The sequence below is a fragment of the Herpailurus yagouaroundi genome, unplaced genomic scaffold (assembly GCF_014898765.1).
Source record: "Herpailurus yagouaroundi ecotype Mexico unplaced genomic scaffold, PumYag 159, whole genome shotgun sequence".
In the NCBI taxonomy this organism is placed as follows: Eukaryota; Metazoa; Chordata; class Mammalia; order Carnivora; family Felidae; genus Herpailurus; species Herpailurus yagouaroundi.
The window spans coordinates 79,363,409-79,388,155 of record NW_024412400.1 but is presented as its reverse complement, the minus strand read 5'-3'; the positions used below and the strand labels follow the sequence as shown (position 1 = coordinate 79,388,155).

Here is a 24,747-nt window from a genome sequence, read left to right as displayed (position 1 = left end):
CGAGTCCTCCCCTGCCACGTAGCAGTGGTAAAGTCCGCAGCTCAAATTCCGAGAATTGAGCTCTGTTGATTCTTAGAACTGGGGTTCTTAGAAGTGGTGATGCAAGAAGTTTCTAGGAAAGGCCGGACACCAGGTGATTATTGCTGTTGCTGCTGCCGCTGCTGCTGCTGCCGCCGCCGCCGCTGGTGCCGCTGGTGCCGCTGCCGCCGCCGCTGCTCATGATCATTATTTTACCTTTTAATTCTTTTTTTTTCCGCTCTTGCCAAATGCTTTGGCTCCAAGTTTCCTATGTGTATCTATTGATATAAATGTATATATTTATTTATTCTAGCTGTCAGGTGTTAAAATAAATGCCGAAGATTAGTCCCACGTCTCTCCCACTCTAGGATATAGATTTTTATATATTTATTATTTTATTCTTGTTGTCTTTGAGTGAATCGGCCGGTTTGGGGAGGCTTTTGCCACCCTCCCTGGTGTTGTTTTGGTTTTGGAAAAGGAGGTGGAGGAGAGGAAGGAGGGGAATTAGGGGGCGGCCGGAGCCGAGAGGACGAGACAGTGTTTTGGGGGGGTGCTCCGGGCAAGTCTGGGGGCTGTCTGGCCCCAGACGACGGAGAGGACGCGCGCTCGCGCTCTCGCTCTTTCTGCTGCTGCTTGCGTACGGCTTGTGATCTCGCTGGATTCGGGCGGCTGTGTTTTTTCCCTCTTTTCTCGCTTGCAAACTGCCTTCCTCGCTCCCTCGCTCCTGCCTCCCCTTCCCTCCCTCCCTCCTCCTCTCCCTCGCCTCTCCTTCCTTCTCCGCTCCCGTCCTTCTGGGTGACTCCGGGAGACGGGGAGGGAGGCTGCCCGCTCGCTCGCCCCGCTGGCTCCCTTCCATCGGCCTCGCTCCTCTAGATTCCCTGCCTCCGAGCCGAGATTTGGGAGGAAAAATGCAAGCGAACTCCTCGGGTTTTGTTTTTCTCTCCCCCCACCTCCCCATAAACCCAGTTGAAGTATCGTTTCTACTATTTCCTTTTAGAGCCGCGATCTTCCTAACGAGATCCGAGTGTTTTGGTGTCCCCTTACCCTGTGTTTTGGGGGAGGTTTAGCTTGCCTGGGGGCGGGGATGTTGAATACTTTGAAAATTATTCTTTCATGTTGCAGTCGAGGGAGTCAGGAACCCCGCTCACTCCCTCTCCCCATCCCGAGGAGAGCGGCTGGTGGCGGGACAGGGATTTGGGGGGTGGGTGGCAAAGGGGTGCGCGTTTGCACCTGCGGTGCCGTTTAGCGTGCGGGGACTGCGGGAACCTTCACCGGACGGCCCAGACGAGCGGGAAGGTGGCGGGATTTCTGGCGGTCGCGGTGTTTGTGTTTTGGGCGCTGCGTGACTCGGTGTTAGCTCCCAATGGCTGTTCCCCGCCTCTCCTAAATTTTGTCTTATTTTTTTCCCATCGTGCGAGCTTTGTAAAAAGACAACTGCCAGCCGGAGAGTAGCCGACATCAGGCTTCAGATTCTCGAGGTCCTTGCACTGGGCGAGGGGAAAAACAAACAGTCCCAGCCCGCGTTCCTACGTGCAAGACCCGGGAGGAGAGAAGGGCACTCTGTGGCCCTGGGTGGGGGGCCTGGCGCGGGAGAAGGGGGCGCGGGCGCGAAAGGGAGATCTTTGTGAGTGATTTTGCAAAAACCGATTGCGAGGTTGGTTGGATTTGCAACCTGTGGCTCTCCTGGAGGGAGTAGGAATGGGGGAAGGCGGCGGCGGCGGCGGCGGCCCGGGGCGGGAGCGGGTGGGGAGTTGGAGCCTCGGAAATCGTCTGGGCTCTTGGGCAGCGGGAGCTAGGGGCCACCCCGCTGCGGGATGTAGTGACCGTGGTCAGTGTCTTGAGAACTGTGGATTGCGTTGCCTTTATGATGCTGTGTTATTGGAACTCTGGTGAAAAATGAACTAGTGTTACAATAATGAGTTTTAAAACTCTCCCATGGAAAACAAAAACACAACCCAATAGATTTTAAAAAGAAAGGGAGAAAGAAAGAAAGAAAGAAAGAAAGAAAGAAAGAAAGAAAGAGAAGAAAAGACCTTTCTATAAGGTGCCCTTTTTTGCAATGGTTAAGACTTGGTGGTGAGGGTCCAGACTGCTGAATAGGGAGAAGAACCCCAAACAGGATACCGAAAGTCCAGAGCTGTTACTGGGTCCCTCACTGATGATCACAGAAAGCTGGACATCCCCATCACCACCACCACCAGCTACAGGAAACTAATTTAATTTTTTAATGGATTTTTTTTTCCATTCAGGTTATAGTTTCCAGGAGGAAAATCTTGTCACTCTTTACTTTTTCTAAGTGTCAATACATGCATTTTTTTTTTCTGTCAAAAAAAAAAAAAAAAGTGGGGCAGGACAGAGGGAACCAGGGAAAGGGCTGTTCAGAAATACAGTTTGTGGCTCTGAGCGATGCCACCGGCTTCCTCTACAGAGACTGTCAGTTTCCCTTTTTCTTTGCAAGGTGTGTGTGGTTTTAATAAATAACTTTAAAAAATAAGAGGGGGGCCGGCAAGATCTGTCAGGAGACAGGTATCTATTTTGCTCACTATTTACTACCAAGAGCCTTTGGCACTGGAACAGAACCTCGTAAATCTGCAGCCCAAGTTGAAGTTCATCTGGCCCTAGTCCACACGCTATTCCTGGAGGTAGCAAACATGAGCTCAAAGGAATGAGGTGAAATCACATTCTTGCTTTAAAATGTATACCTTTTTTTTCTTTTTAAGGAGAAAGGATATTGTCTCAGAGGGGAGGAGGAAATGGAAAGAGTGTGCCACAAGATGGGCATTCCCTTGCTAAATGGCTGCAGTTGAGTCCTCAGGCTGAAATAGAAACCTGTAGATGGGAAATATTTCCCGCGCCCCCCCCCCCACTTATAAATAGAAGTTTCCAATATCCTATTTGGAAGACTCTCCAATACTGCCGGCCCAAGCGCTGGCTGGTTTTAAGGGTCTGTTGGTAGTGACAGTAAGGCCAGAAGCTGTTGGTAAACGGGGCAGCTTGAAGGAGAAGGAAGCCAGAAGAGGGAATTCTCCAATTGGCCTTTTCGTCTGTGCTGTTCTGAAGGATTTTACCCAATGCTTTCTTGAAAAGACTCTCCAATTTATTCTGGGTTTGGTGGACAGGAATGGGACTCAAAACTCTTAAGCTGTCGTTTGCTGAGCCCTGAAGAGTTCCAGTTATTGGTTGAGTAAAAGGGTAGCCAGGACTAGATGTCAAAATCCTTCCTTCCCTCTCTCCCCTGCCCGGTAGCCACACTCACAACCCACTTTATTGTGAAAAACTTAGAGATTCGCAGGTGGTGGTGCGGCAGCGCCACCCCTCGGTGGGTGAAACTCTATTTGCGAAAGTCAAATATTTGAAAAACATTGTGAAATGACCTTATGAGGATTTTTTTTTCTTTAGAAAAAGGAGATAAAACTACCTTTAAAAACAAAAAGGACTTTGTAGTAGATCTGTCAAATGGGGAGGAAAAGAGTTGCTTTCCAGCTAGGATACTGTCATAACAGGCAAAGAAGTTCCGAGAGAGAGAGAGAGAGAGAGAGAGAGAGAGAGAGAGAGAGTGTGTGTGTGTGTGTGTGTACGCGCGCCCGCGGAGGGTCGCCTAGTTGGCTTTTAGGGTCGCCTAGTTGGCTTTTAGGTGAGTTCTCCAGACGGAGGTAGCCTCCTTCCCCCTTGGACTTGACTTCTCAGAGCACCTGAATTCTGTTGCCAGTCTGACACTGACAGAAGGAGGAATGTGTTGGTGTAAAAACAAACCAGTGATTGGAAGTCCTGCAGTTTTGCTGGCGGTGATGGTGGTGGTGTCTATGGGGGCTGGGCTGGGGACGCAGGTTTGTGGACGGCGTGGGGGCAATGGTAGGCCAGTCGAGCAGGGTTTGGAGCTCTCTGGGAGTTGAAATAGTGTGGCGCGTGCCGGTTTCCTGCACTGCGCAACAAGTGGGAATGCCGCCGCAGTGATCCGGCCGAGGTGCTGTGTTGTGGTGAAGCTGGCCCTTTTCTCTTCTTCCCACTCACTGGAAGCCAGGAATGGCTCTTCCCCGTCCTCCCAGCCTCCCAGCCTGTGACCAGCAGCCCCACCAAAAGACCATAATTCGGTGGCGTCTTTGGCCGAGAGCTGTAAGTCTGGGTGGAACCCTGTCCTTGGCCTCCAGGGCCCCTTTTCTCCGTGGGGATCAGGAGTTGATTCCCGGGTCGACCAGTATTTGGCAAGAAACTCTGCTAATACCTTCGAGTTCCACTCTGCTTTTTGAAGACAAGCGCTCCCTTTCCTCCCTTCTAATATATTCAGCCCTTCCGGCTGGAAAAAAAAATCACCGTATAATTTGTGAACGCAGCTCCAGATACCGTGTTGTGGCTGCTAGAGGAGTGCGCATCGGGAAGAACGGAATTACATCCAGTAAATTAAACGTTTTGCAGAGTTGCTTGTAGAGGCAACCTCCTCCCCCTAACAGATCAAAAAAGAAAGAAAGAAGGAAAAGGAAAGAAAGAAAGAAAAAAGAAAAAGAAAAGCCGGGGGGGGCAGTCGGTTGTGGAAGGCTGTGGAGGCGCGGTCATTTTCGAACGTACTGAGTCTGCCACCTAGTGGTAGATCGTAGCCGAGTTCCCCGTCTGGGGCGGTGGGCAGCCCCTGTCACCTTCGGGTCTCCCAAGTATCCCCATCAGGTACTAGGACTGACAGAGGAGGAGACCATCCAGTGAGGGTGACATCCGGCCTCCAAAGTTTTGGTAAGATGGATGGAGATTAGGAATCCTCCAGATGCTTGTCCTGTCCACGGTCCCCCAGCGAGGCGCATCAGCCTCCACTAAGAGAACCTTAAGATAACCCGTATTGAATACACTATCTCTCTGTCTCCGTGGCTTCTCCCTGGGTGAAGTGTGGGGGGTGGCGGGAAGCCTTGGGGGCTCTAGGACATAAAGCTCTTGACAACTGAGGAAACAGGCCTCATGAGGGTGGTCTGTTACCGGTGAGTTAGTACCCTAACTGGGACAGATTTTTTTACTTTCTGAATTCCAGGTCAGTGACTTAAATAAAGTCAAAGGCGAGTTTATCTCTGCTCCTTTGGAGTACCTAAGAGAAAGCAGCAGCAGTGAGATCCATGATTTTAATGTCTCAGGTCAGCGTAGCTGGAAACAGTTACCCAGGTGCCTTGGAGGAGTTTCAGAAAGTATGGCATAAGATTTTCAGTGACAGGTACGGACAGCCTAATGTACTGATGAGGGCGGCGGTCTCAGATCTTGAGGAGGGTGCTTGTGTTAGCGGGTGATTAGGTCCCTGTCCCTAGACTTGCAGAGATGTACCTCCCTGCGCCCCAGGCTCGCATTTGGATACTGAAATAACTCTCTTCCCCTTCCTTCCACGCTGCTTAGTGACTTGACCAGAATTCAGTTGTGGAGGGGGGTGAGGAAGATGGCAGGGGGGTAATCCCTGTAGAATTTTGGCCACAATAGTTTCTTCTTAAGCAAAGTTTTAATTTCTTGGAGCTGAAAACTTAAGATGGCAAAGCGCGCGTACGGGTGCCGGCGACCCCTAGCGACGGCCGCCGGCGACGCACACCCGCGGGAGGTGCTGCCGTCTCCACCTCCCTGGTCCTAGGAAATCGAGTTCAGCCTCTCCCACTGCGGGAACTGTCGGAGGCCGCGTCGGAGAAACGCGCCTCTGTTCGGGTTGGAAACGAATCTGGGCATGTGTTTGAAGAGCGGTCAAGTTTGACTCATCGCTTTCCAAGGACAGTTAGTGCCTTCCATCTTCATTAAGGTGAATAAAGACCTTGGCTGACTTCTGTCCAGATCGGATTTTTAAAGGCATTGTTTGCTTGGGGACATCATGCCGCTCCCCTCCCCCTGCAGCCTTTTTGCAAAGGCAGAGCCCAGTCCAGCCTGGATGACCGAGATATCTCTGCTTAGGGACGTAGTTTGTTGGCATTGTCTGCCGGCTCTTTCTGGAAGGCTGTCGCGAGCTGGGCGCATGGGGAGCGTCCCTTCTGCAGCTCCTCTTCAGATCTTGATGATAAAACACATCCCTCTATTTTATTGCATTTCCTAGAAGCTTGCAGGCTTCAAAGAGCGCTGTTGGCAGGAAACGTGATAGAAATAAAGTCAGGACATAATGTCCCCGAACACCTCGGTCATCCAAAGCGCCTGCCGAGGCTACCGCGTTATCAAATTCGCTTTCATTTATTGTCTACTCCACTCTCCCGCCCCCCAGTCAAGAGAGCGAACAGTGTTTCTCCCTTAAAACGAAAACAAGCGCGCGGTTTAACCCCACCCCCTATCGCTGGACCACTGTGGCTAAACTGGAGCAGCCAGTTAGCTGAGAAGCTGCGCGGAAAGGGAGCGCTTGGGCAAGAGCCCTGATGCTGGTTTCACTACGTCCGCTCCAGCTTTAATTAAAATTCCCCGTCCCCCCCCACCCCCCCGCCCCAAACAGTGCGTTGCACTTCCAGATTCTCCTTTGGATTTCTCAGAGAGTTATTGGTGTTATTAGATTACCAATAATCCAAAGGCCGGCCGGGATAGAGAAAGGTGGGGGTGGGGATGTGAAAGGCATTCTCCAAATCTGGAGCCTGTGTCTAAAGTAGGTCAATGGGAAGGAGAGGCGGGGCTACATGGATATTGTCGGTTTCTAGCCTTGATGGAGGGCTCTCTCTAGTGTCAGGCAGCGGTAAAACATGATTAGATTTTAGCTCCCGGAACCACGGGACTCCTAATTTCCAATAAGTGCATGTACTTAATTTTAACTTCCCTTCCTAGATACTCACCCCATTCCATATTAAATTTCAACCTTCGCTTTCACCTTTATTCCACCGGGCGAAGGGATGAGAAAGCCTCAAAGTAAGATTTTATGAGGCGGACGAAGCCCAGTCTTTACCTACCGCCCAGACCCCGCCTCCGCCGCTGATGGGATGCGCGACGCAGTGAGAGACCACCCGCGGGCTTTAGGAGAGGACTATGGCCTCAGGGGCTACGTCTTTCGTGCCCCTCGCCCCGGAAAATTACTCTTGGAGCCCACTACTAGGACCATTCAGGAGAGGGCGCCCAGGGGTTATAATTCCGAGGAAGGCCATGAGAAAGCTAGGCAATCCAGGAGCGCGCCCATGCGCGCGCTAGGGTCAGCGCCCCGGTCCCTGCGCAATCCTAACCGCGTCTCTACCTGTTTCGGAGAAATCGGATTCCGAAATCCCGAAACCTAGCCAGGTTTGGCCTGGCAGCTCCGATTCTAAAGACTTTGGGCGGAAACCGAGCTGAGCAGGGTTCCCCTACTTGCCAACGTAGGCGGAAGGGGCTTTCGGTTTGGTTTTGCTCCAGGTCGGCTGGTGCGCACTGGCTGGAGACCCTCAGTCCTAGGGACTCCCATCTTTCTACTTTGACGCCTGGCCTATAACCAGCCCCTAAAGGGGGGGGGGGGGGGCCCGGGGGCCCCCGGGGGGCACAAGCAATGAGAGAGAAAGGGGAAAAAAAAAGAGAGAAAAATAAATAAATAAATAAATGACGCACCAGGCAAACAAACACCAGAATTAGGCAATTCTAAGTCCTGAAATGAGTTTCGGATTGGACCCGAATTCCTGGGTTCTGGACCGGCTCTGCTACTCACTTGCGCGACTTTCCCCATGTATAAAATTTTTGTGGGGGAAGGGTTGGACCGCGTGAACTCAGAATCCTGGATCGGGCGCCGGCGAGGGATTTAGGGGAAAGTGTGCCTATTCCCCGCGAGCCTCCCTGGGCGGCCCCCCCTCCCCGGGTGAATCCCCGGCGGCCCTCGCGCCGCAGGCAGCGATCCTGGCGGCCGTCGGGGGCCGGCAGCTTCCTGGAAAGTTACTTCTCGTTGGAAACGGCGATAGGCAGAGAGTGTTCTGTGAAATCCGCTGAGCTGAGATCGACTACGTTCCGGGAATGAGAGGGCTGTGCCATTCCCCTCACTGCCCACTGCCTTGACGGCGTAACAGGAAAAAAAAAAAAAAAAAAAGGCACACACAATGTTAGCTACCGAAGTGTACGAAGCGTTTTATTTGAATGTAACCAAATTAAAGGTTGCCACGATCTCACCACGGGGCCTCCGACGCGCCTGCGGGGGCTTCGAGGCAGATGGGCCGCGGCGCCCGCAGAACGCCCGGGGGTGGGCGGTCCCTGGCGGGCAGGTACGGTAAGGTCGGGGTGGGCGCATCTGCCCGGGCTTGCTGTGGCGCTCAGGGCTCCGGTTTGTGCCCGTGGGAGCCTGTGAGAGGAAGCGCAGTGCCCGCCGAGCGGGAGAGACAGGGAAAGGGTGGATGGGGGCTTTCGTGTTGGCTCACTCTCTCTCTCTTGACCTGGCTCTCGTTCTTTTCAGCCCTGCTCTCTTGTCTCTCCGCCTTCTCCTTCGGCTGCCTTCTCTTCCCTCTCTGCCTTTTGTACAGGGAGAGGGTCCCTCGTTTTTCTTCTCCAGCTCCTCTGAAAGATCTGCCTTCTCCTCAAGGTGCCGAATTGAAAATCCCGAGGGAAAAGGCAGAGGAGAGAAAGTGTGTGGGTGGAAAGACAATATTTAGGTCTCACTTCGTGGTTACTGCGGCTGGGGCGGGGTAGGGGTGGGGGGAGCCCACGTCTGGGCCCTTGCAGTTGTCAGTTTCTCTTTGACAGCCCTGTTCTTTTGGCGGTTGTTTCTGTGTAATGAGTATTGTGTGTGGCGTCCATGGGATTCCGGCTGAAGCTTAGTAAGACAGAGTTTGTCCAGGACTTTGCTGGAGATTAGCTTTCAGTCTTGGGCAAGGCTTATCCCATGAAGCGTCAGTGGCCTCCCCAGTAAATCAGGGCTGTTATAAAGATCACAGACGATGATGGATGGGGAAGGCCTGAGTGGTCTGTAGGAAACAAAGCAGCTGCTAGGGGTCCTTCCACACTTGCGGCAAGTAGAGGGAGGCATGGCTTCCCACATCCACCTTAACACGCACTCACTAGCTGTGAGGTCCCCTAAGATAGACCCAGCTGAAGAAGAGGTGGGCTTAATAAGGATGAGCCTCAGTGTATGCGCGTTTGTTTTTGACCAAGCCAGGCAGAGGTTTAGGATGAAAAGTGCCCAGCCCCAGGGCCTGGCTGGCAGACCCACCCCCACCCCCACCCCACCCGCAGGGGGCAGGAGGTGGGAAAGTGTTGTTTGTTTGCTTCGATCTGCATATGGAGTGAGTCACTGCCACTTGTCAAGGTGAAATGGCAGATCTGGGCTTCCTGTGGTTCCAAAAATCTGTGAGTGGAAATCCACAAGCGAGCTGGTGGTTGAAGCTGGCTAAAGGAGAGCCTTAGATATTCCAGAAGTGTTCAGGGATGTTTTGTACCCGGGGAAGAGAAGACGGTTTGTAAATGAACCTCTCACGCGTCTCCAGTGTTCTTTTTCAACAGAGACAATCATTGAACTTTGGTTAGGACAGGTCAGTGTATTTCTCTTTGCCCGTCTTGAGTTAGGATGGGGAGAGGAGGAAATAGGTTCTTTCCTCTCCTTCTTTTCCTCTCCCTTCCCCCACTCCCTTCCCTTATCCTCACTCACTCACATGCACACACTAACCTTGAGGCCGATGGGATTGAGTGACTGGCACTTGGGACCACAGAGAAATGTCAGAGTGTTTGGTTACAGACTCAAGGAAACCTCTCATTTTAGAGTGCTCATTTGGTAAGATTCAGCAGCCTGGAATGGGGGCAAAGTGTTTGTGTGGGGGAAGGAACTTAAGAATGAGATTCACCCACATTAGGGTGCTGTCTTGCATGTTCTACAGCACGTAGGCTGATTTGGAAAAGGGACAAGAACTTGAGCCAGAAGACCTAGGGCCGGGCCACTAACCATCTACGTGGCCCAACATGACCTCCCTGGCCTCAGGCCCCTTTACCCGGAAAACAGCTCTAAAGGGTTATGATTTTGAACGGGGTGGGGGGGGGGGAGCTGAAAAGGATTCAGATACTGTTTTATGTTGCAGCCCACATGTGATCATAAATAAGAGTCCTACACCTGTGCTTTAAAATTATTTTGTTTCAGAGAAACCAATTTGGAGCGGGTACACATTCCATGAGTCCTCCCTGGCCTGTTCTCAGTCAAAGCACACAATTAAATCTTTCCCCAGCAGAGGGAGCACAAGCTTGGAAGTTTGTAGTACTATGGTCTCAGACCCGGGAGGGAAAGAAGAAGAAACTTTGAAAAAGACAAAGATTCTCAAGGAAAGCATAGCTAAGCCATCTCGGGGTGTATTCTGCAGATCCTGTGGTTATTAAGTGTTTCTTAATACCTTTTTTGTCCTAAGCAAACCACTTGAACTCCTGGGCCTCAGTTTTGTCAGCAGCGAAATGGGGATAAACGATATCGACCCAGTAGACGTTGAGAAATCATTGTAAGACTTGAAAGATAATATTTTAGTAGGTTTTGAAAACCGTCCACATCTTTAAGGCCCCCCCTGAAGGATCATTCTCAGTGATATTGAAAGAACCACTTTTCTTGTATTTTTCTTTCCCATAAACTCAGGCGGGGGGCGGGGGCGGGCTTTGGTTGGTATACATTTTTTACTTTGAGACAGGAACGGTGTGTGTATATGTACGTGTATTTAATGTGTGCCATTGCGTTCCCGGTAGTCAGGATAAAAACGTTATTACTGCGTAGCTTTGGGTGCCTTTGTTTCCGCAAGCGCAGACCTGGAAAAATGTTTGCTGGCTTGTGGTAAAACCGCTCCAGCTGGCAGGCTGCAGCTATCAAAGTAGAACCAAATACGTGTGTCCTAAAATAAGACTGTAGTGGACAATCTAACATTCATGAAATCAATTTCTCTTTGCTTTTTTCTCTTCCCTGCAGATTTTAAGCAACATTTTGGACTGTGAATCAAGGCATTGGGTAAGTAAATCTAATTATATGCCTTAAAACTTTGTGGACAAACTGTTTCTTTTGAAATTTGCCAATGCATGTGTTGCTGTGAACTTGGCCACTTTTCATTAGATGAGATAAAGAATAGCCAGTTCCCTTCTGCATCGTTCCCAGGCCTCACCCACTCGCCCCTGTGTTAGACTATCTTCACCGTCGTGTGATCATTCACACCCTCTCTCATTTCTTGGTTCGGATCCAATGTAGCCACCTACTATGCTCCAGCAGCACGCTGGGTGCTTGAAGTACATTCAGACAATTCTAAAGCCTAAAAGAGGAGAGAACAGATGGTGGCTGGGATAAGGAAATGAGATTCGGACAAGAATAGCTGTGATTTTTGAGAACCCACTATAGCCGGGGCACATATCTCTAAATTTTACAAACACATAGGTATTACTTCCCCCCGTTTGGGGAAACCAAAGCCCAGAAACAATAAACAGTCTGCCCCATGTCACACAGCTAGCAAAAGGTAAAGCTGGCTTGCTAACCTTCCAAGTGTGGTTTCTCTCCCCTGTAACACACTTACTGCCTCTCAGTGCCCGGCCGAGTATTTGGTATGTGGGAAAAGCGCTCCACAGATATTCATTCACGTCCGCTTTCCCCGAAAGGCTTTTTTCTAGTCCCACTTGTTAGATAAACCTTATTTTTCCCATCTTACAGATGCCCAGAGATGGGCCACAAATTGGTCCAAGACCAAACCCGAGGGACCTCGGTTTACAGCCCACATGTTAGCAGGCCGAGGCTCCTGTTCTCACACTCCTGGCAAACAGGAGTCGGGTGCTGGGGAACCAACAAGATTCTGACCCTTTGCTTTCCAGGTGAAGACAAAATGGCCTCGCCGGCTGACAGCTGTATCCAGTTTACTCGCCATGCCAGCGACGTGCTTCTCAACCTCAACCGCCTGCGGAGCCGTGACATCTTGACCGATGTTGTCATCGTGGTGAGCCGCGAGCAGTTCAGAGCCCATAAGACAGTCCTCATGGCCTGCAGGTGAGGGGTCTGGAGGGGAAAGACGGATGTATAAAGGCGAGCCGACAGGGTGGGCGGGCAGCGAGGCAGAACAGGTGGGCCTTTTGCTGTGTTCGGAATTACATGGCACTTGTCTCCAGACCTCAGCCCGTGGCCTGGCAGAGTAGGTTCCCAGGGAGCGAATGAATGCACGCGCTTCTGGGGAAGAAAGAGTTTCTGTTCTGTGGGAAGAGAGGGAGAAGAAATCGTATACTGTCCCAAGAAAGGATGTGTTTGGACAATAACATGGAGAATAACTCCAGTTAGAAGAAGTCAGAGGGGGGTTGACAATATTGTAAGCAAGTGAATTTGATATCTTTTGCCCTTTTATTCTGTAACTATGTGCGTTTAATCCTGTGGCTGTATTTCCATGGGTGTTTCAGGGTATATATGTGTAAGTTAGGAAGAGTGAGCCGGCCGATTCTTCGTATTTGCCAAGTATTTCACGTACACAGAGCTGTGTTTTTTGAGTTTATTTATTTATTTTGAGAGAGAGAGAGAGAGGAGGGCCCGAGAGAGAGGGAGACAGAGAATCCCAGGCAGGTTCCATCCACACTGTCAGCACAGAGCCCGACGCAGGGCTTGAACTCACAAACCGTGAAATCATGACCTGAGCCAAAATCAAGAGTCAGACGCTTAACTGACCAAGTCACCCAGTGGCCCCCCAGAGCGATTCTATATTACATCTTCTCCCTGGATCTTTGCAGTGGCCTTCTGTGGTATGGAGGCATCACCTCCATTTTATAGACAGTGAAACAAAGACGCAGATAGGTGAGCTGATATAAAGTCAGGGATCTCTATCGCTAGCCGAGAGCTCACTCAACATCTACAGCAAGCACCTGTTTTTGGTTTTTGTTGTTGTTGTTTTTTTTTTTTTTTAATTTTTTTTTTTTTTGAACGTTTATTTATTTTTGGGACAGAGAGAGACAGAGCATGAACGGGGGAGGGGCAGAGAGAGAGAGGGAGACACAGAATCGGAAACAGGGTCCAGGCTCTGAGCCATCAGCCCAGAGCCTGACGCGGGGCTCGAACTCACTGACCGCGAGATCGTGACCTGGCTGAAGTCGGACGCTTAACCGACTGCGCCACCCAGGCACCCCAGTTGTTGTTATTTTTAATGTTTAATTTTTGAGAGAGAGGGAGGGGCAGAGAGAAGGAGACAGAGGATCTGAAGCGGGCTCCGCGCTGAAAGCAGAGAGCCCGACGCGGGGCTCGAACCCACGAACCGTGAGGCCATGCCCTGAGCCGAAGGCAGACGCTTAACCGACTGAGCCACGCAGGCGTCCCCAGCACGTATTTTTTAACAGTGGCAAAAACAGAGATTTATAGAGAAAGGAAAGTAATAGAAAATACTCACCAAGTGCTTACTGTGTGCCAGGCATGATTCTATGTACCCTTTATGTTTCCGTCCTTGCCGCAACCCTGTCGGGTGGACGCCGTGGCTCCTGGTTTGCAGATAAGGAAAGCAGGGTGCAGAGAAGTTAAGTATCTCACCCAAGGTTGCACAGCTACTTCCTGGTAAAAGTCTGGCTCGCTTCCAGCAACCCATTAAGAAAGAGCAGAATCCAGACGACAGCCCAGAACCCTGACTTGTGATTGAGTGCTCTTTCCTCCACCAGACAGCATGGTAGCCGGAGTCATGGCCTGAAGTTTCACCTGTGTCTTCGAGGAATATTGACCTTACGGAAGTCTGTAGACTTTTAGCAGATCAGTAGACTGTACACGTAGGCATCATTCTATTTATTTCTCATCGACACGCAACTTGTTTCTAAAAACATACAATGGCATTTTAAAAATAAGGATCATAGGAAGAGAAATGTTTATCTCAAAGCTAGAGACTAAAAATGGTAACGGCAAATGAGTGCCGAATTTCACTCTGATGATCCATGCACTTAAGACCATAAGGAAAATAGCTTCTGTGACTTTGAGAAAATCATTTAACTTCTGATCTTTGTCCCCCCACTCGTAAAGGGGAGAATGATAATATCTACCTTGCAAGGTTGTGAGGAACACAGGATAATGTATGTAAAGTGCTTAATGACTGTCTGGCATTTAGTTAGCTCTCCATAAATGGCAGTTATTATTAATTGCCACAGAAATTCTGGAGCAAGGCCCAGGGGAGAGAGCGGAGCCCTGACACTGACTGTAACTGATGGCAAATTCTGTCTGTGATAGTGAGACATTTGTTTGTTTTATAGCGGCCTGTTCTATAGCATCTTCACAGACCAGTTGAAATGTAACCTGAGCGTGATCAACCTGGATCCTGAGATCAACCCCGAGGGGTTCTGCATCCTCCTGGACTTCATGTACACGTCTCGGCTCAATCTGCGGGAGGGCAACATCATGGCTGTGATGGCTACGGCTATGTACCTGCAGATGGAGCACGTTGTGGACACTTGCCGGAAGTTTATCAAGGCCAGGTGAGCTGGCGTGGGGTTGAAGGCCTTCAGAGAGCCTTGGTAACGCTTGCATACAGGATCCTCTGTGATATGCACGACTTACGTTTCCACAATTCTTGGCCCACTTCCGCCTTCTTAATTCTTGGGCTCCAGGCAGGTGGTGCTCTCCAGAGAAGCTCTGTGCTTTCCCTCTTGCCTCCTTCTATTCGTTTGACGTGTCCTCTCCTCCCGCCCGTCCTGTCAGGCCTAGCTTGGATGCCAGCCCCCACCCACGGATGTTTTTGCAATGGCCCCTCTTCCTCCCCCAGCTCTTCCTCTGTGTCCCTAAGCCTTTGGCCTGTCCTTCAGACCTTCCTTCTGTTTTAACCATTTGCATATGTAGTTGAGTTCTCCTTTAGACTTCCGTCACAATGATTTACATAGGCGCCTTGGTTCCCCTACCAGACCGCGGGCTGCTTTACTCACCTTTTACCTTGCCGTTGCCGGGCTCCTACTGGAGAGGACCATTTACTGAATCACCCTGAGTTCACTGGGTCTAATCCCCTACCTGAGGGCCGGTCAGACATGACCATCCTTTAAAGGTGAGGAACCTGAGAGCCAATCAAGTGAAGGGCTTGGCTAAGTGGAGCAGGGACTCAGGGCTTGACTTTTTTAGAAGCATTTGATTCAGCTGTTCTAGGGTGATTGCACCCCTTATCGCACAGAAGCGTTGCTGGCCTCTGTTTGAACACCTCCAGGAGCCAGGAACCCAGTGTTCTCAGAGCCACACGGTCTCCCCTGGCCGGTTAGAAAGCTCTGCTTTATGGCGAGCCGGAATGTGGCTCCCTTAACCTTTGCTCATTGGTTCTAGCTCTGTTAACTATGAGCATGTTGAGCTGGCCTATTTTTCGCCCACATAATGTCCCTTCAAGTACGGGCAGTGAGAGCTCATTGTCTCCTGTGGGTAATCGTGGTCGCAGGAGCATCATTGCTGTCCTTTGCCAGTGCTTTCACTGGGTCAGGCCTCGTGCTCCGAGTGGTTAAGTAACTCGCTCCAGCTCACGGAGCTGCTGAGTGGCACGGCAGAATTGGAAAGCAGGTCTGGCCGCTTCAGAGCCATGGCTTCCAGGACGGGCGTCCGCCACCCGTCCTCCAAAGTCAACTTGCCCAGGACTCTAGCCAGCACAGAGGCTGAGGCCTGTCTTCAACAGGGCACCAGTTTTTTCCGGACCCTCGGAACACGTGGCACCAGGATTGCGTGAATCCTTCCCTCCCTGAGCCTCGGTTTCCGTGTGTGTAAAATGGACACGATAATACCTCTCTCCCTTTGCAGGATTTTGCCTGGGTGAGACGAGATAAGGGCTGGCAAAGCTGCTTTCCCTTCTAGGATATCTGAGGACTTACAGATGCACACGCATGTATACTGGTGTGACTAGACATGAGATGTCACGTCTAAGCAGGCACAGACTGTGTGGCTAACTCGCTGCCCTTCTGTGGGTCTCGTCGCCCCCGCTGCGGGCTAGATTGCTGGGTTCCTAGCATAAAGGCCTTGTAACTGAAGTCCTTCCCCCCCTCCAGAGCCACATCCCTTACATCTAAGCTGCCCAAGCACAAATGTGGTTACGGACACCGGGGTCACTGGGAAAGCCCTCTGTTCAACAGCTCTGATTTGGAGGCCCATGTCCCCTCTCTGTTTTCCCCTGCAGTGAAGCCGAGATGGTTCCTGCCATCAAGCCTCCCCGTGACGAGTTTCTGAATAGCCGGATGCTGATGCCCCAAGACATCATGGCCTATCGGGGTCGTGAGGTGATGGAGAATAACCTGCCGCTGAGGAACGCCCCTGGGTGTGAGAGCAGGGCGTTTGCCCCCAGCCTGTACAGCGGCCTGTCCACCCCGCCAGCCTCTTACCCCGTGTACAGCCACCTCCCGGTCAGCAGCTTCCTCTTCTCCGATGAGGAGCTGCGGGATGCCCGGATGCCCGTGGCCAACCCCTTCCCCAAGGAGCGGGCCCTCCCCTGTGATAGTGCCAGGCCCGTACCCGGCGAGTACAGCCGGCCGGCCATGGAGATGCCCCCCAGTGTCTGCCACAGCAGCATCTACTCGCCCAAGGAGGCCGCCCCGGAGGAGGCACGCAGTGACATGCACTACGGCGTGGCCGAGGGCCCCAAGCCGGCCGCCCCCTCGGCCCGGAATGCCCCATACTTCCCCTGTGACAAGGCCGGCAAGGAGGAAGAGAGGCCCTCCTCCGAGGATGAGATCGCCCTGCATTTCGAGCCCCCCAGTGCACCCCTGAACCGGAAGGGTCTGGTGAGTCCGCAGAGCCCGCAGAAGTCTGACTGCCAGCCCAACTCGCCCACGGAGTCCTGCAGCAGCAAGAACGCCTGCATCCTCCAGACCTCGGGTTCACCGCCGGCCAAGAGCCCCACCGACCCCAAAGCCTGCAACTGGAAGAAGTACAAGTTCATTGTGCTCAACAGCCTCAACCAGAATGCCAAACCAGAGGGGCCCGAGCAGGCGGAGCTGGGCCGCCTTTCCCCTCGAGCCTACACCGCCCCGCCGGCCTGCCAGCCGCCCATGGAGCCCGAGAGCCTTGACCTCCAGTCCCCAACCAAGCTTAGCGCCAGCGGGGAGGACTCCACCATCCCACAGGCCAGCCGGCTCAATAACATCGTCAACAGGTGCTTTCCCAGGCAGTCCGGGCCTGGGGTCAGGGCTTCCCACGCGGTCACTTCTTCTGATGGAGGCGGGGCTGTGTTCTTTTCTTGCCTGAATACTGAGTATGTTAGAGGTGTGCAGTGAGCACCCACTGATTGAATTCGCCTAAGTAAGGAAGCATATTAGGCTTTGATCGATTTTGTCAGAGCAAGAGCGGGAAAATCCCCTCGGCAGCAGAAGAGCATTTCATGAATCCCCAGGGCAGCTTCTATGGTCTTGGCAGGGCAGGGCGATCTCGCCCCCGCTTTGGACTGAGCTAGCCTGCAGACTGGGACTGGCCTGGGTCGGGGTGTTGGCCCAGTGTGACCCTGTCAGGGGTCTCAGGGCGTACATTGTTTAGAGGTAGGTTTGAGGATAACTCTGTGGCCCCACATCCAGAGCGAGGCAGCCCAGCTCTGGGCTCACCTGAGCACAGGACGGGAGGGGGCAGCGTCCAGGCCAAGTGGGGTGCTTTACGCTGCCCAGCTGCTGAGGCTCTCTTTCCTCCTGCTCACAGGTCCCTGACCGGCTCCCCCCGCAGCAGCAGCGAGAGCCACTCGCCTCTCTACCTGCACCCCCCCAAGTGCACATCCTGCGGCTCTCAGTCCCCGCAGCACGCGGAGATGTGCCTCCACACCGCCGGCCCCACATTCCCCGAGGAGATGGGAGAGACCCAGTCTGAGTACTCGGATTCTAGCTGTGGTGAGTCCCCTTCCCTCCTTCCCTTCCCTTGCCGGGGAGAAGGAAGGCCCCTGCCTCTGCCCGTGGGGTTCGCGTTTCCATTTCACGTGTGCTGTTGTTACCGATTGGGAGAAGTCCCTGATTGGAAGGTCACTGGCACTTGACAATCACCAGTCCATCACCCCACTCTTGGCCTCTTGAACCAGGCAGACCGGAGCGATGGATAGGGTGTTTGAGTTCATCTGGGCTAGTAGAGAATGACCAAACAGCCTTTTCAGCTGCATTCCAGCTAAGGCAACCTGTGGGGCTGGCTATAACTCCCAGAGCTTTCTCGGCTGCTGGGGACCCAACGGCCTGACCTGTGTTAGTTCCCCCCAGCTGGGCCGTGCATTCCGTAAGGACAAGCAGCCGACTGTAATCATTCCTGCGTCTCCCACAGATCCCAGAGAATTTCTAGCATGGAGTAGGCAACTCGGCTAATGTTAGCGGAATTAGATTAGTGGAACTGAATTATTAAATTGAAGTGTTGGATACTTTGTGATTGGCATCCCCAGTTTTTATCAGATAAAAGCCCATCTTTTCCCTCAAGCTCTGGCTGGAGTAGGATAGCCCAGTAATACCTACTCGGGGGTGAACCGCCTGCCATGACACGTCATTTTCAAAACGTTAGCACAAAAGGAAAAGAAATCAGTCCCTCACACTGAGGGATTTGGCACAGGGTCATGGGTGTATAGCTGGGAGAGCAGGGACTGTCCCCATCTGTCCCCCTGGCCACTTGCCTTTTCTCGGCATCCCGTCCCTTCTCTCTAGGCCGCTGTTTCTACTTCCCGTCCTTGTTGGCTCTCCCAATCTCACAGAAGTGTTTGGGGGACATGAAATCCCGAGAGAGATACAGGGTGACCCTGTTCACCATTACTTCCTCATTTAATGACCTCCAAGTGTCATTGGATTTTATATCTTACATTCCTAGAATGCTTTGCGTGACACAGTATGCTCCTGTGAGATAGGCTGTGGGGGGGTTGCTCTCCTGACTTTGGAGATGGAGACACAGACAGGCTCAGAGAGGTGGAGGGTTTTGCTCGAGGGCTCCCGTGTATGAATGTCAAGAAAACTATGCCGTGACAGGAAAAGTCAGTTGTCAGAGCTCTCTAGACAGGAAGAGCCGGCTGAGCTTTCCTGAAGCTGGCACAGGCCGTGTAGATACCCATTGGTTTGTTTCCCTCCTGTACCTTAATACTCAAATCTGTCTCCTTTGTCCTCCACGACTGGGACTCTAAATGCTAAGAAAAAGGAAACGCCACAGGCCCCTGGCTCTGGGTTCTCGGGAGCGTCAGGTGAATGGAGGTTGGGGATCAATTTGAGTGCAGCCGCAGAGGGAAGAAGTGGCCTCGGAGCCCTGCCTCCCTTCCTCATTGTGACTTTGGTGTCCCCGTCCCCGCCTTCCAACAGAGAACGGGGCCTTCTTCTGTAACGAGTGTGACTGCCGCTTCTCTGAGGAGGCCTCGCTCAAGAGACACACGCTGCAGACCCACAGCGACAAACCCTACAAGTGTGACCGCTGCCAGGCCTCTTTCCGCTACAAGGGCAACCTCGCCAGCCACAAGACCGTGCATACGGGTATGGCCCTGCCCCGCCGCCCCCCCCCCCCAACCCCACCTCGGCTGGTCAGGGTTACTGGGACCAGGGTGGGGAGAGAACCATAGAGAAAGCAGAGTGGGGCCCTGGCCCCCGGCGGGCTGAGGCAGGGAGCAGGCCCCGTCCTGACCCGAATGTGGGCCTAGCCCTGTCACGTCTTTGCTTGGTGACTCATTCCACTCCCTGTATTGTTTGTCTTTTCTCTGAGAAGCTCTGTCCTGTGTCTCTCCCTTCGCTGGAGTCAGAAAAGTTAATCCCCAATGCTCAGCCCTTCTGTTAGCTTCCTCCACCTGAGCATCTACTCTGACTCAGGCCCCGGCCCTCTCGCGCATGGAATCCCGCTGTAGCTGCCCTAAGTGGAAAAGCGTGTCTTCTCCAAAAGAGAAACTTGAACAGTCTGATTGTATCTTCCTGGCAAATGGTTCGGTTCCTGTATCGGTCTTGGCCAAGGCGAGAGCGAGAAGAGCCTTCCTACGGCGTCTAAATTCACCCCTCAGGTTCCAGAGAGGGAAACTGAGGTCCAGAGGAGGAGAGTGACTTCTCTGAGTCGGCAGTTAGATAATCCTGATGACATGGCCGGTTTCAAGGCCTCCCGGGAGGAACCCCCTCCCTCCCTCCCTCTCCCACCGCCTGTGTTGTTTCTGCTCTGTCCCCGCCTGCTTCTTGACCCTGGCCGCCTGCAGCCTGTGCCGGTGTGTGTGCGCGCGTGTTGGGGGTGGTGGCCAGGAAGCAGGCCCCTGGATCCTCTCTCAGACATCTTCCAAGTGAGATAACGCTGAGGGTGGCCCCCGGAAGGGCAGTTTGCTTTGAGATCCAGGGACGCGGGTCTGCAGGGACCTCTGTCAAATATGGCTTTCTTTATCCCCTTCCTTTCGGTAATAGGTGAGAAACCCTATCGCTGTAACATCTGTGGAGCCCAGTTCAACCGGCCAGCCAACCTGAAAACCCATACTCGAATCCACTCTGGAGAGAAGCCCTACAAATGCGAAACCTGTGGAGCCAGATTCGTACAAGTGAGCAGGGCCATGGGGAAAGGACCCCTCAGCCTCCGCGTGCTGACTAGGGGCTCCCGGGGGCGGGGGCCGCGGCCCGCCGCAGCGGAGCCTCTCATGCTTTGCCCTTCCATTCAGGTGGCCCACCTCCGTGCCCACGTGCTCATCCACACTGGAGAGAAGCCCTATCCCTGTGAAATCTGTGGCACCCGTTTCCGGCACCTTCAGACTCTGAAGAGCCACTTGCGAATCCACACGGGAGAGAAACCATACCATGTATGTGAGCCTCTTGTCACCCCCGTGGGCTGGCCTGGGAGGGGTTGAGGGTAGAGGTGCAGCCAGCAGAGCTGTTTGTGTCAATCTCGGGCACACGGTGGGATGACCACTGAACTAAAGGTCACGAGACCTGGTTTGGGCCTAACTGTCAAAGACACCCTGCTTGACATTGGCTATGTCTCAGTTTGCTCGTCTTCAAAGTGAGGGTATGGGGCTAGGTGATCTGGGCCTTAGGACAGAGGTCCAGACTATAGATCCATTGATTTTGGAGTCATTCATTCATTCCACACTAACTGGCTTCTTACAATTTGCGTCTATGTTGGGCTGGCTACCTGTCTACCTAAGAGGACCTAAGGTGTTTGAGAAACAACAGCCATAGGAGTGGGAAGAGAATCAGAAAAATGTGGTGATGGGGCCCCTGGGTGGCTCAGTCGGTTACGCATCCGACTCTTGATTTCGGCTCCGGTCATGATCTCACTCACGGTTTGTGGGTTTGAGCCCCGCTTCAGGCTCTGTGCTGACAGTGCGGAGCCTGCTGGGGATTCTCTCTCTCTCTCTCTCTCTCTGCCCCTCCTCTGTTTGCGCTGTCCCTCTCTCAAAAGAAACAAATCAACAACAACAACAACAAAAATGTGGTGACAGAAGGGAAAAAAAGAGAAAAGTCCACTTTAAGAAACAGCAGGTGGCCAGCTACACAACACGATGCCGTGAATGGGCCACTGGAATCATAGTGTTCCGGAGCAAGGTTTCAGCCAACCATGGCTTGCGGGCTTATTACTGAACATTTCGTGAGCTAAAAATGGTTTTAATATTTTCAAATGGCTAAAAAATTAAGAAATCATATTTTGTGGCCCGTGCAAATTATATAAAATTTAATTTTCAACGTCCATAAAGAAAGTGTTACTGGGACACGGCCGTGCTCCTTTGTTTACGTACTGTCCTTGGGTACTTTCCTACTACAGGGGCAGTCTTGTCATCACGATGTATTTACCATCTGGCTCTTCACCAGTTAGAAATCATTTGCCAATCTCTGCCACTGACGGGGGAGATACTGGCTGGGCAGCTGGGGTGTCTGGTTCTTAGTCTGACTTTGACAGCAACCTTTTTGGGGCCATAGGCAAGCCCAGACCCTCGCTGTGGACCACAATTTTCTTTCCTGAGAACTGCTATAGATGAGCAGTTTCCAAACCATGCTCTTTTAACACTGAAGTTCTTTAATCCTGCCGTCCCTTTTGCCTTTTGAGTTTCTATTTAATTTGAAAAGAGTCCCACGGCTTACAAGTGTGGAAACTACTCTGATAGGTGATGCTGACTTTGGTGGCTTTATGGCGTCACTGTAGGTAGGGCTGGGCACAAGAACGAACCAATGAGTGCTTAACCCGTGTCGCAAATGTGAGCCGGCAACATGTGGTTATTTTGACCCACTGTTTATCAGTCCCAGGGTGAGAATCTTCTTACTTGCATTTTGTCCTTGGGCAAATTAGTTCATCCTCTCGGTGCCTCTGGTTCCTCATCTGCAAAATGAGCCTGGACGTAGCTGTGTTCCTGGGGCTGTTGTGCTCAGTTACCAGATCCACTCAAGGGTCGGGATGGTGCTGGGCACACAGGAAGAATACAATAAATATGTGCTAGCAGTTTAGATGCACAGATGTCGAGGTAACGGTGACCTTCAGAGTGCACTGCCTCAGTCCTTTACAGAAAGGAAAACCAAGGCACACGGAAGAAACGATGTGCTTGGGCGGGGAAAAGCGCGAGCGGCATCGGAACACGTTAGAAGACAGGGAAGGGCCATTTGCACAAAGCTTATGTGTGTCCCTTAGCTGGAGCCAGAATTCTCCACCCGGCCTTGGAGGGGGATGAGCTACCCAGATCTCTCAGAGGGAGACCCTCCTTCTCTGGGTCTCTGAGCAATGACACGTTCCCTGGGTTGGTGACAGCTAACAGTCTGCCTCCGGTTTTCCTTCAGTGCGAGAAGTGTAACCTGCATTTCCGTCACAAAAGCCAGCTGCGTCTTCACTTGCGCCAGAAGCATGGTGCCATCACCAACACCAAGGTGCAGTACCGTGTGTCCGCCACTGACCTGCCCCCGGAGCTCCCCAAGGCCTGCTGAAGCATGGAGTGTTGATGCTTTCCATTCGAGTCCCTTCTCAGAAATCTACCCAAAGGATACTGTAACACTTTACGATGTTCATCCCATGACGTAGTGCCTCTTTCATCCACTAGTGCAAATCATAGCTGGGCTGGGGTGGGGGGGGAGGGGCAGGGGGACCGGGAGCCAAGGCAGCTCCCCTTCCCCTACTGCCATAAAACATTAAGAAAATAATATTGCTTCTTCTCCTATGTGTAAGGCAAACCACGTCAGCAAACGGCAAAATCATTTTATATATCAGAGCGGGGGGCGTATGCAAAAGTTCTGACTTGACTTGGTCTGCAAAATGAGGAATGTATATGTTTTGTGGGAACAGATGTTTCTTTTGTATGTAAATGTGCATTCTTTTAAAAGAAGAGACTTCGGTATGTTATCAAAGAGAGGGCTTTAATTTTTTTAACCAAAGGTGAAGGAATATATGGCAGAGTTGTAAATATATAAATATATATATATATAAAATAAATATATATAAACCTAAAAAAGATATATTAAAAATATAAAACTGTGTTAAAGGCTCGATTTTGTATCTGCAGGCAGACACGGATCTGAGAATCTTTATTGAGAAAGAGCACTTAAGAGAATATTTTAAGTATTGCATCTGTATAAGTAAGAAAATATTTTGTCTAAAATGCCTCAGTGTATTTGTATTTTTTTGCAAGTGAAGGTTTACAATTTACAAAGTGTGTATTAAAAAAAAAAAAAACAACAAAAAGAACAAAAAAAGCTACCGAAGGAAAAATGTGTAGTTTTGTTCTAGTTCTCGGTTTGTATATACCTGTACAACGTGTCCTACGGTGCCTTTTTTCATGGAAGTTTTCAGTGATGGACGAGCACGCCATCCCTTCTGAAGTGTAGGCAGACACAGGGACTTGAAGTCGTCGCTAACTAAGCTCTCTTTGGGAATGTTTGTCTCATCACATTCTGCGTCATGCTTGTGTTAGAACTACTCCGGAGACAGGGTTTGGCTGTGTCTAAACTGCATTACCGCGTTGTAAAATATAGCTGTACAAATACAAGAATAAAACGTTGAAAAGTCAAGTTGGCTCCGTTCCGGAGGTCTTTCCTTGTGTTGGAATCAGGACTCAGGACTCGAATGGGTCTGGTGTCCTCAGCTCGTAACCTAGTGGGAGATGCTCAAGGACAGGAGTGGCTGCTGGCCACGGGGGGCCTCAGAGGGGCCAAGGCTGGGGCTGGTTCCTGGAAGCTGGGCCCAGAGCCGCTGTTGGCCCCCAGACCAGGATGGACTGAGGACCGCAGGCTCCAGACCCAGGCCGTGAGGAGCTCAGGCAGGGGAGAACTCTAGGCCGAGTTCTAATGACTTCAGTTCTAGCCCTGCTGACGCAAAGGTACGGGCGTCCCTGTCTTCCCTGTGTCTTGGAGAATTTGCCCATCCTGTGAAGGCTCATCTTGCCTCCCGGCTTCATAAGCAATTTCTCTCTGCTGGGGTCCAGGGGAAGTATGAAGGCAGGTCTCACCCCATCATACATTTCTCAGCCTTGGTGCCTTTAGAGTCTTTCTGGTACCTGCTGGGTGATTGACAGGTATCTACAGACTCAGAAGGTTTGTGAACGGCTTCCGGCCAAGCAAAACTCCTACCCTAGAGAAGGGCTCTTTGTCCAGAGAACTGTGGTGGAAGGCCCCCATTTCCTCCTGCGTGACCTGGGACAACCATTTCCCCTCTGGCTCCCTTTCCCAACCTGTCCGTGCGAGGATTAGATTAACTAGATCATTTATGATTCCATGATTCAGACATAAGTTCACCCTGGCTTGCTTTGGCACCTAGTTTTATTTCACCTCAAAAAACCCCAAGGATCAAGTTCGATGGATGAGGTCTAAGAACAGTGAGGACAAGTGCGGTCCTGGCCCCTGGCCCAGAGGAGAAAGGCCGCCCTTGCCCCCTTCCGGGTCCTGGGTGGCCGTGGGGTGGGGCTGTGGAGTGGAGCCCCTCCCCGGGTTCTCAGGCCATGGGTTGGACAGAAGCGGCCTCTGGCAGGGTCTTACAGCAGGCCCTGGGCACGTGTTGAGAAGCGTGTGGGGGCTGACCACCCAAAGCCC

The 24,747-nt window shown here is 51.9% G+C and overlaps 1 protein-coding gene and 1 long non-coding RNA gene across 5 annotated transcripts; one reads left to right on the top strand and one right to left on the bottom strand.

The window, feature by feature from the left end:
• On the top strand, nucleotides 1–23,730 carry BCL6 (BCL6 transcription repressor). 4 transcript variants are annotated; one of them, XM_040481069.1, is made up of 10 exons: nucleotides 7–133; nucleotides 10,814–10,852; nucleotides 11,698–11,869; nucleotides 14,086–14,307; nucleotides 15,972–16,943; nucleotides 17,477–17,661; nucleotides 19,090–19,257; nucleotides 20,158–20,288; nucleotides 20,406–20,543; nucleotides 22,510–23,730. In XM_040481069.1, exons 3-10 carry the CDS (start codon nucleotides 11,709–11,711, stop codon nucleotides 22,651–22,653), a joined length of 2,121 nt encoding a protein of 706 aa, XP_040337003.1. In that variant the 5' UTR covers nucleotides 7–133; nucleotides 10,814–10,852; nucleotides 11,698–11,708; the 3' UTR covers nucleotides 22,654–23,730. The 4 variants fall into 4 exon arrangements, with proteins under 4 accessions (XP_040337006.1, XP_040337003.1, XP_040337005.1 ...); XM_040481071.1 differs by lacking the exon at nucleotides 7–133 and adding an exon at nucleotides 7,473–8,150; XM_040481070.1 differs by lacking the exon at nucleotides 7–133 and adding an exon at nucleotides 8,603–9,649.
• LOC121034139 (uncharacterized) lies at nucleotides 5,464–7,616 on the bottom strand. Its single transcript, XR_005792311.1, has 2 exons — nucleotides 7,510–7,616; nucleotides 5,464–6,081 (listed from the first exon to the last, which is right to left on the bottom strand). It is a non-coding gene; the product is annotated as an uncharacterized LOC121034139 (long non-coding RNA).
• Nucleotides 23,731–24,747: the final 1,017 nt, after the last annotated feature.